Source organism: Ylistrum balloti, unplaced genomic scaffold, assembly GCF_031769215.1.
Source record: "Ylistrum balloti isolate Yb309-2 unplaced genomic scaffold, AGI_CSIRO_Ybal_v1 Utg370368, whole genome shotgun sequence".
Classification (NCBI taxonomy): Eukaryota; Metazoa; Mollusca; class Bivalvia; order Pectinida; family Pectinidae; genus Ylistrum; species Ylistrum balloti.
Window position 1 is genome coordinate 47419 of NW_026782259.1, and position 10853 is coordinate 58271.

Sequence of the window (10853 nt, forward strand, 5' to 3'; positions counted from 1 at the left end):
TCAAAAGGATTTTGTTAATTTTTTTCCAATCGAAAAGTTTTTATCATCAATTTTTTTTTAACTTATCAGAAGTAATATGTCAATATTTCTTTTTGAATTTTTTGTTTACTAAAAATCTTTCATTAAATTACTTTTTTCAATCTCCTGTAAATCAATTGAAGACATTGACATTGAACAGGGTATTTACATTGAATTTGAAGCAAAATGATAATTATCAACATGATTTGTTTCAATTATGTAACATCATGATTTCATAATGAAAGTGCAAGTACATTTTCATGAAAAATGAAAAGTGCATCACTTATATTAAATCATTTTAGCATAATCAATAATCAAATAATCTAAACTCCTGAAATACTGTTGAAGTTTGTCCGATTCTATTGTGACAACCCATTTGTTGGCCTATTGGCATCCTCCTCGACTGCAGACTTCATGCAGCACTTGATGGGCCTCCTTCACACCTTTTGATGCAGCATGGGATATCAGCTGATGGGCCTCACTGGGGAATTAAAAAATAAAACATTTTCCAATACAGTAGAATATTAAACATCAAAGGATATATAAGAATGATCAATGATATTCATTTATATTAAATTAGATAACCTGTACTAACAAGTATGTATAGGTAAACTACCTTCACCATTGCTCTGGTTAAACACACACCACTAGCATTCTTATCTCCCAGAGTTACTTCCCTTCACGAGACTGAGAGGTGAAATCTGATTAGAGAAAAGGTTACATCGTCATCTTCAATCTTACTATGTCTCCTTCAGTATTCAATAATCCAAAAATCAACATTTCTCACGACTGTTATTTCCCAAAACAAATGAAAATTTTGTTTGTTACATTGCTTTTGATGGATAGTATGACTGCATAGTAATATTTCCATGGCATAGTCTGTTACAGAAACAGTGTTAGACTAAATAAAAATTACACTGTAAGCAATAACTTGGCTATCATCCATAACCTAAAACCCAAGAAAATTCTCTGTATTTCGTGTTAACTCTGAGTTACTTGTGAAATATTGCTTCTCACCAAATTTAAGATTCAAAAGTTTTTCCATAATTGATATTTCTTAGCTTTCCATCGATATAAACAAGCTTACAGTAAAGCTATAAACTCACCCTGGTTTCAGATCAGTTTTGTACCCCTTTAAATGTCCAACGGCAAGATTGTAAGATGCATGAGGATGCCCCTGTTCTGCTGCTTTTCTAAATAAATTAACAGGAAAAATTCCATGTATGCAGGTGTCACAATGTAATCACTCAAAGATTTATATCAGGTGTAGCTTTATTTTGAAACTTATATAAAGTATAGTTTCTTATACAACAAAACCTGAATGTCATTTCTGTAGTCAAGAAATCACATTTCAAATTTTTACTCTGGATCACAAAATACAATACTGGTGCACCTTTACAGATGGTTTATTAACTAACTTCACAAGTATTTTGGTTCCAGTTTAACTTATTTCCTTGTAAGATTTTAAAGATTGTCTTACTTGAACCATTCCATAGCTTTCTGTTGGTGTTTCTCCACTCCTTTCCCTGAAATATTGGAACACCAAACAATTACAAATGTGTAATGCTCATAAAATGATTTTAAGGGAAATGACTGAAGAGATCAGATGTACTGAATCTGAAAATCACTTACTAACATTGATTTAAAGGGATATCTTTCTACTGTGATTACAATTAATCAATTGTTAAATTTTATAGAAAGAACAATTTTAAGGGAGATAATCAACTGCGATCACAATTATTGAACTGTAAGATGACATGTAAACAATGAGTTTAGGGAAGCTAACTAAACTAAGTACTGAACTGTAAAATTACATAATAATGTTTTTTCGGAGATAACTCAATAGAAATCACAAGTATCAAACTGTAAGATTACAATACAAACAATGATTTCAAGGGAGATAATTCAAGAAAGATCACAAAAAAATTGATACATACTAACAATAATATTATGGTAGATAACTTTAAAAAAAAAACCACAAGTACTGACTTGTAAGATTAAATACTAACAATGATTTTTTTATGGAGATAACTCAATAAAGAGCACAAGTACTGAACTGTTACATTACTGGTACATATGAACTATGATTTTAAGGGCAATAACTGAACAGAGTACTGAGCTGTAAAATTACATCATAAGATTTTATGGAAGATAACTCAATAGAAAGTATTGAATTGTTACACTACATACAAACAGTGATTTTAAGGACAACACAGTCAAGTAATGAAATCTAATATAACAAATATGTACTAACAAACATCATGAAGTTGCTTACCATGCAGATACCGCTGCCCAACCTGATGCTGGGCCTGGGGGTAACCAAGGTAACCATATGCATATGTCACATGGAAATGGAGGTGGTCAAAGTAGTAATATGCATAAATGGCAAAAGACAATGTTGATATGATAATCAAAGCCTGAAAAGATAAGATACCTTTCAGTGTGAATTACTGTTATTTATTTTTCATATGCTGCAATAAAAAAAAGGGACCACTGTAATAAAAAATATTAAACAGTCCACATTTTTTTTCACTGACACATATATGCTACAGTAGTATAACAATATCAGACAAGACTGGTGTTTCTGTCAGTGGTTTGTTAGCCATACAAAGTCTTTTTGTCAGGGTATGATAATACTAAGTAGATGGACTTTCTATTAAGTACCTGCCACTCGCCCCAACAGATACCAGTTCAATAAAAGTTAAGATTTACACCCATTCAAAAGTCATCACATTACCAGTAACATCACTCACTATTTTATGTATCAAAGGGACATGTTATGAGAGTATTTTAGTTTATTTTGTTAAATATGTATATCATTTTTTCTCATGGGCTAGGATAGACTTAGTGAAGTCACCCTAATACTAGAATCCCCAATTCCATTTTTGTATCCTTCACCGAAGTAGTATAGGAGAATGTCCTACACTTTTTAGTTATAAATGTCATCGGTTCACATATAGGATAGCAGTGATCTTCTACTGATGAACAGCACACTCTCTTGCCAAGAATTACATACATACATACCACGAATATCTAACTTCAGAAAAGTACCACCAATAAATTATGCCTGATTAGGCCTTGTTCTGATGAAATGGCCCAAAGCCATCTTTTTAAAGGTCAAAGGTCATAACATGAATCGCAGTAGCCTACTTGTTATGATTCGATACTGACACATGTACACGTACTGTTTAATATACCTACACAAATCGTTTAGATCCTTCTTTTCCCGTGGTGGGATATGAAAATTAAATGCAAAGTACACAGTCAGCTATCATTCTTGGTCAATCTACATACCTCTGCAACACGAACGTGCCATGGATCGGCCTTCTTTTTACGAGCAAGGTACACTTTCCCACCGTACGGTAAACTTGGGTCATATTCAGGTTCATTTTCTGGAATCAGGCGTTGTCTTAGCTCTTGCTCGGCTCCTGTGGTTGAAAACGTCGCCATGTTCTCAGCTTCCACAGCCAATAAACTGCTGCCATCTGGCGGTAGCGTATCTGTCGCTATAGGAACGACAGGCGAGCAAAAATCGATACAAAGTATCGATATCTTACACCGTAAAATTTCTTATCGATTTCGCTCTTACATCAATTATACAGAACAGGTAGACTTTTGTTACTAATCAATACTGAATTAATTTAACCGTACAGCAATCACAATGAATATACATTGACAGGTAAGTTAAGTCAGTGAACAGAAAAAAATGGATCCGTTGTTCATTTTGCGTAAAACTAAGTGAATTGATAAACGGATGTAGATTTATTTCAATATTTAGCTTCAATATACTACCTATCTCATTTGTTTTGACATATGAACTTTTAATAGTAATCTGAAATGAAATTTGAAAAGATATATGTATACATGCACCTACACAAACAGACGTCTACATATGTGATATTACTAGATCAAGTTTAAACATAACGTAAATACCTTTTTTTTTCATTGTTATTCAGTACATATCCACATTTATCCTGTAAATGGCGCTGCCTTTGTCGGAATACGCCTGCCATTTTTGCGAGGCTGTATTCGGCAGTGACGCAAAACAGAAGTATTTCATGCACATGATCGGGAGAGAAAGACAAAAGTGACTCGCCAGAGGCTCGCCAATTTTGTCTTCTCTATGTATCCTGCAAATTGCGCTGTCGTTGTCGGAATACACCTGCCTCATACATTTTTATGCGACTGTGACGGAAAACAGCATTTTAGTAGGTACGGTAATTCGACAGAACTCTGAATTTACTTTAAAATTTACATTTAGAAATATGAATAGTTGTTGGAATTTGCGATTTTATATGTTGTAAAGAACCAATTGATTAAAGAAAATTGATTAAATCGCTGTTATGTCCGATGCTGTTTTGAACTATATTTCCGTGTTGACCACGAATTACTTTGGCGTCCGTCATCAGGCAAAATTCGGCGTTTGAACAACGTTTAAGTTTCAATAGTCTTATTTTCAGTGTTGCAGGATGAAAAGAGAATGCGTGGTCAATGTCTTAAAGTATAAGCTGTATTTTGGCGAGGGTGCAGAAAGACAAAAGTGGGGAGTCTCTTCTCTATGTAGTAGATTTTACGTTTTATACATGTGATGTGCGGTGACTATTGCCAAGTGGCACCAAGTTTATCCACAATGAAAGGAAATGACGTCACACGCCCAAAGTTTGCATTCTGGTGTAACAATGGAAACCAAAAATTACCTTATACATTAGTTTATGAATAATTGACCATTTGACAAAAAGGATCATAGATTCGATTCCATATCTTACGGGATTTATGGACCTCGTCAAAAAGTTTTCATTTTAGCTCGCCAAAGGCTCACCAGCTAGCATTAGAATTTCTTGAACGCGCTTCATAAATCACATATTAAGTGGAAACTCATAAAAGATCATATATAAAGTTGGTAAAAGTGTCGGTGAAAAATGTATCAGGAACGTGTTATAACATTAATTAAATATATTACAATTCCATCATACGTCCCAGAATGCACTAAAAAGTATTCAATATTGAAGTAATGTAATAAAATTACTTCCACTTCCTACAACCTAAATCCTGTTTGAGTTGTTATTGATCCTTCTATTTCTTTGAGTTATAGTTTCCTCATCACCAGGTCTCTAGAATTCATTATTAGCCTAGAGTATCCATTGGCTGAAACAAATGATGTAATTAAAACCTGATGTACTAATTGATTCTTTGGGGCACTATCTTACAAATACATCTGTTAGTTTCTGTTTATTTACTTAAGATGACTTGCTTTCACGAACTACTTTTTTTTTAAAGTTTCATCCTCTTTCTGTATTTTACAAATACAAACTCGTGACTCTGACACAATTCCTGTTAATTGTAAATTGGTTTATATCGAATAAATACGGAAAAGTCTGTAATTTCCAGAAGTTGTGATAGTTTATCAAATACAACTACTAGTCATTATAATAGAGCTTTATAAGTCGGAAAAACTATTAAGTTGAACTGCAAAAATTTTCGGGACATAGTGTTGGCCGTCAGAATAAAGACAAATCGTGTCTACAGGTTACCGGTTTGTGATAACTTTCTGTTTTTCACGGTGAGATGACTGAGATGGGGTGACTGAGAAGAAGCTGAAGAAGAACTGAGAAGGAGGGTTTATCTATTCGTTTAACGGATTTTAAGTTCAGTATTTCGGCCTTACGATCTTTCAGTGGACGATTAAAAATTAAGGTGAATGAGTGGCGCTGTGGAAACGTACCCGTTTTTCACCTCGGAGACGTACATGACAAGGCATTAGTGTCACCATGTATGACCACTTGGGTTTCCCAAGGTATTTCCAGAATAAACCCCGTTTTCTATATGAACCAATAAGAATAATAATATAAGCTTATTTCGCAATTGTTGTAAAACGAATTAGGTTTGCAATAGAAGAAGAATTTATGTCCTTCCCAAGACTACGGCTCCAGGAGGCTGGTTGCAGAGGAGGCCAGATTATTCTTCTCTCTGCCAATGTCGGTCAAAGTCTTAATGATAATGTTTCCACATTAACTGTATTTATGACGTTTAGAATTACAGAGAAAATGTTATATCTTATGACAAATATTTAAAATGCGTGTATAAATATGTATTTTTTAAATCCTAATTTAATCGATCGAGTTTTTTTAAATAAGTTATTAACGTGTTACCTCCCTTGCAGTCGCTCTCCACAAGCGCGTACTTTCAGCGTTTCCGCCATTGTTTACAGCAGGTGTCCCTGCATTAATTTTTTTAAATCCACTGCATCGGCCGTCATTGCAAGCAGCCAAAATGGTAACTATATTAAGAATGCACTAATTTATATTCAATCTTTATTGTACCTGTCATATTTTTGTAAAACAATATATATTGAATGTAAATAAGGACGATGCCGGCTCCTATTTGTAAACAAACCTAAGCCAGCTACGTTTTGCATACGTTATACCACGATAATACACAACTGTTGTACTATAATTAAGACAGGATTTCAAAATGTTTCATTTGTATCAGCAAATATCGATCAACAATTAAAATGTTTGGATAATTGCATTTTACTTCGCTAAGTACTTTGTCAATGAATCTGCAGTATATCGTAGCACAGTGTCATCCGGCTATGTTTAATCTGATTATTCCATGATTCTTTGGCACAATTGAACGTGAATCCGTACCATAGTAACCGGACGTTTTTTTTCTGTGAAATTTCAGTCATTATATTACTAAAATAGTAGATACATGATAAATATTCCTGGTATTATTTCAAATACAAAACATCAAGAACCAGGTCTTTACAGTATATGATAATTATATGCTATTCTTCACGTTTGTCTTCAACAAAAAAACATAACTCGCTACAACATTTTGAATTTTCCAAGACGGTGGGCAGGAGTTCAAAGATGCTGCAGCACATCAACTACAGGATGCGATGCACCCTGCAGGATGGCCGCACATTTATTGGAACTTTCAAAGCATTTGACAAACACATGAATCTCATCCTTGGGGACTGTGATGAATTCAGGAAAGTGAAACCGAAGAGTAGCAAGAGTGGCGAGAAGGAGGAGAAAAGGGTTCTTGGTCTGGTGCTTTTGCGTGGGGAGCATCTTGTCTCTATGACTGTGGAGGGACCACCACCAGCTGAGGTAACTTCAAATATCAAATTATATCCATGTGTCTGCTAAGAAACTCCCTCCAAGATTTCATACTGCCTCAGTTGTGGATGTAAACACTTTATTTTGGAAATTTTGAAACTACTTATATTTGATTCAGTTGCACCTCTTGCAGTTATTATCAAACAACTTTTGTTTTGGTTTTGGCTTTGATGTTGTCTCTGATTTTATGGCGGGGAGGTGGGGGTTTAACAATTTTTAAGCATCGGAAAAAAACTGATGTGAGGAGGTTAGTAATCAATATTCTCTGAAAACAGATAATTATTTAAACAATAGTTCTTGATATTTACTATAAGGGGTGTGACTATCAATGAATATATTTAATTCTGTAGCTTTGGTGTCATATTAGTTAATCAACTACATAGAAGTTTTACAAAATCAAGATAATCCTGAATCTCCAAAGGATTTTCAAACCTGTTCATTAAATTTGCTGTTTGATATCTATCGCACAGGAAGGAATTGCACGAGTACCACTCTCTGGTGCTGGACCAGGAGCTGGAATTGGTCGTGCTGCAGGACGAGGAATGGGTGGAGGACCTCACCAAGGACTTCAGGGTCCAGTCAGGGGTGTTGGTGGACCTGGATCACAAATGATGAATCCAAACCGCAGCACAATGTCCGCTCCACCACAAATGAGAGGTTAGCTTTTTTTTAAAACCTGTCCTTAGATTACAGAGCTGTTGTATCATCATAACATAGGTTATATACACTTCGTAAGTGCTCCAAAACATATGTTGTCATGACCTTAAGTCACTAGAGTCCAGTCAATGTCAGTACAGAATTTTTCACATTAAATTGGGCAAGTTTTAGCTATATGTTTGACTTTAGCAACATTACACAAAAATGTACAATGTATACATACACTGTATATAAAATCCTCTTTAAATTTTGCTCTTCATATTCTAAATAAGCCAAGTTTCAAGTGCCACAAGTAATAATGATTACCATATCTCTAAACCTGTTTAGTCAATACAAATGTAATTTTACTGTTTCTAGGTCCCCCAGGACGAGGTGGTCCACCACCTGGCATGATGGGGATGCGAGGACCACCCATGGGAGGACGTGGTGGACCAGGCATGAGAGGGCCACCTCCAGGCATGATGAGAGGTTGGTATTTCAGTGGTGTATTATTTAAGTGATTTAGATGTGATAATTTTCTACTTCATAATTCTTAATCATAGCCTACACATCCACAAGTTCATGAATAAGATGGGGGGGCTTTATTAGAACTTTCTTTTTAGGTCTCGTGGTCTCGTGGTGACCTATTGCGGTACCTCCAGCATTAACATTTTTGACTTCTCAAAAACCTCTTAACCTATTTTAATTAAATTTTGCAAAAACATCCCTGGCTTAAGATCAACCAAAATAGTAAATTATACGGCCCCCACCCACGGGCGTGAGGGATGTGGCCAAAAGGGTTCAAATTTATCTAGATTTCAAAAATCTTCTCAACTCCCAGATATGGTTGAATCAAATACTCTTCATGTATGGAAGTATTTTATGGTGCTATACCAAAATTGTGAATTTCATGACCCCAGGGCCGCGCACTTACCCTTGGGGAGTGCAATAAATTTTACTATACTTTATATAGGCAAAATAGATTTTTGAGCATGATTTGATTAATTTCTATTGGAAATATTTCAAACTTGATTAGAATTATTAGTGAAGGATGACAGCTTGATGATATGCTAATATTGATCCTGACTGACCTCCAGGGTTTGATGGGTAGGGTCAAATTGACTCTGATTTCAAAAATCTTTTTTCACTACCTGTAATTTTTGTACTTTTTATAGAAACAACATTTTTTAGTGTAACATTGCTTATTTCCCACTGGAAGTATTAATATAGGATGACAGTTTGATGGTATGCGGGTATTGATACTGGCTTACTGTCGTCATTGTCACTCTTTCTTTTTCATGGCACTTGAAAGCTACTTAACTTTTAACCTGTGTAAGCAATATGGCTCATCTCGGGTGATCGTCATTCCTGCTAGGCCTCATGTTTCCTGAAAACATTCGCTCTACACAATCATTATTCAATCATTACAACAAAGCTGGTAATATTTTAGTCCACAAGGAAATTAATCAGCTTAAAAAATTCACCATATCAAACTAAATCAATAACTGTTTTTTCATTGTCATCTTGTCAAATTTTGCAATTTTTCAAATTCATATTTACCGGTCTTATCATTTTGTTTTATAAGCCCAGAAAGAAAAATTATATAGCTGTATCATAGCTTAATTATGCTCATTCATAAATGTATAAGAAACAAATTTTCCTCATTTTTCAGGACCACCCCCAGGAATGAGAAGGTAGAAGAGGCAAAGCACAATGAAGCGTTTCTTATCCAAGACATCAGATGTGTTAAAATGTGTCTACACAAGAACAATACTTGTTTGAAAGATCAAATGGAATCATGTTGAAAATTGAGTGGACAACACAATTATGATGACAAATCTAAAACACTATCATCAAGGATGATTGCTTGTGGAGGACAAATGTTTTCACGTTTGAGGATCAAATGTGTGATCCATAATCCATTAGTGAGGAAAGTTTTTTTTTATTTACATTCGTCATTCATTTATATTGTAAGATATTTTAAGTGAACGTGCATGTGAGAGAGTTATAAAAGTTGTATGTGAGAATGAATGTTGATGTGTGTGGTAATGTGTGAATGTGTGTGAAACATTTTTTCATGGACCAAAACAGTAATCTGTTCCATTATTTGAGATGTTGAAAGAGTTGACATAATGCATATTCATCAGTTGTCATAAAGTCGAGTAAATAAATGTAAAAAGTTGATGCTGTTGTTGATTGATAATTTCTACACGTCGTGGGATGACATCCGATAAAAATTCTAAAGTAACAGTTCAATCCGGTCAAGTATGGATATTACTGCAGGTTGCTTTATTTGATATAACCTTTGACCTTGATGTGGTACAGACATTGAAAGTTAAAGCCTGGCTTCAGAATCTTATGTTAGGGTTGGATATCTGTCTACGTCACTCAAAGTTAATTGATTGTTTTTGCTCACACACTTATTTTCAATGTTTAATACTGCTTGTTGTGGTAAAACAAATGGATGACACCAGAAATGTGTCAAAATTTTAATAAATATTCCCTCCTCCACAAGTTCAAGATGTTATCCATTTTAACAGAGAAATACAAAATAAAGTTATTCTAAAAGAATGTATTGGCTTCCATAGGAAAATACCGATATATTTTCTATGGGGGAAAAGGAAATTGTGAAATTCAAAATGTTCCTTTAACCTCGGATAATATGAGGTGTCAAGTTTCTTTATTCTATGATAGACTGGGGAATGTTTAGTCAACCGTGTCCAGATGGTAGGCTACTCAAATTGCTGATCGTCCCTGATCAGTTTTAAAGTATCTACTTAACTCCATTTACGGTTCCAGAATTAAAATATAACTTTAATTTTGATACGAGTAGTTTCCCTTCCATTGACGTCCTTACCGCTCGGGTTTCCTTGACAAAATGGACTTGATTTTAATACGAGGCCTGCCTCACGGAAGTAGATATTCATAACTATCTGTACCTCCTCTCTTAGATGAAGAGTAGCTATCTAAAAACATATTCAAGACATCTTAACTGTAATATTAAGGTTTTGACTCGGGGACCTAAATACTGATAAGTAGAAATACTTTTCACTATAAATGTATACCAATATTCCC

General features: G+C 34.6%; 2 protein-coding genes across 2 annotated transcripts; one reads left to right on the forward strand and one right to left on the reverse strand.

Annotated features, from left to right (window-relative positions):
- Positions 1–357: 357 nt before the first annotated feature.
- Positions 358–3468, reverse strand: LOC132553965 (uncharacterized protein HI_1625-like). The gene is made up of 5 exons (XM_060218266.1): positions 3313–3468; positions 2294–2435; positions 1499–1544; positions 1125–1211; positions 358–499 (listed from the first exon to the last, which is right to left on the reverse strand). Exons 1-5 carry the CDS (start codon positions 3466–3468, stop codon positions 403–405), a joined length of 528 nt encoding a protein of 175 aa, XP_060074249.1. The 3' UTR covers positions 358–402.
- Positions 3469–6206: 2738 nt separating this feature from the next.
- LOC132553933 (small nuclear ribonucleoprotein-associated protein B'-like) lies at positions 6207–9962 on the forward strand. Its single transcript, XM_060218225.1, has 5 exons — positions 6207–6291; positions 6870–7133; positions 7613–7799; positions 8157–8267; positions 9451–9962. Exons 1-5 carry the CDS (start codon positions 6289–6291, stop codon positions 9474–9476), a joined length of 591 nt encoding a protein of 196 aa, XP_060074208.1. The 5' UTR covers positions 6207–6288; the 3' UTR covers positions 9477–9962.
- The last annotated feature ends 891 nt before the right edge of the window (positions 9963–10853 follow it).

Bases quoted from the DNA above. Each gene is read 5' to 3' on its own strand.
- LOC132553965 (XM_060218266.1), bottom strand. From the start codon at position 3,468: ATGGCGACGTTTTCAACCACAGGAGCCGAGCAAGAGCTAAGACAACGC. The intron at 1,545-2,293 runs GTAAGCAACTTC...CCAATATTTCAG, and splicing joins TGGGCAGCGGTATCTGCATG to GGAAAGGAGTGGAGAAACAC. The intron at 1,212-1,498 runs GTAAGACAATCT...TAATTTATTTAG, and splicing joins AAAGCTATGGAATGGTTCAA to AAAAGCAGCAGAACAGGGGC.
- LOC132553933 (XM_060218225.1), top strand. The intron at 7,134-7,612 runs GTAACTTCAAAT...TCTATCGCACAG, and splicing joins AGGGACCACCACCAGCTGAG to GAAGGAATTGCACGAGTACC. The intron at 8,268-9,450 runs GTTGGTATTTCA...CTCATTTTTCAG, and splicing joins ACCTCCAGGCATGATGAGAG to GACCACCCCCAGGAATGAGA.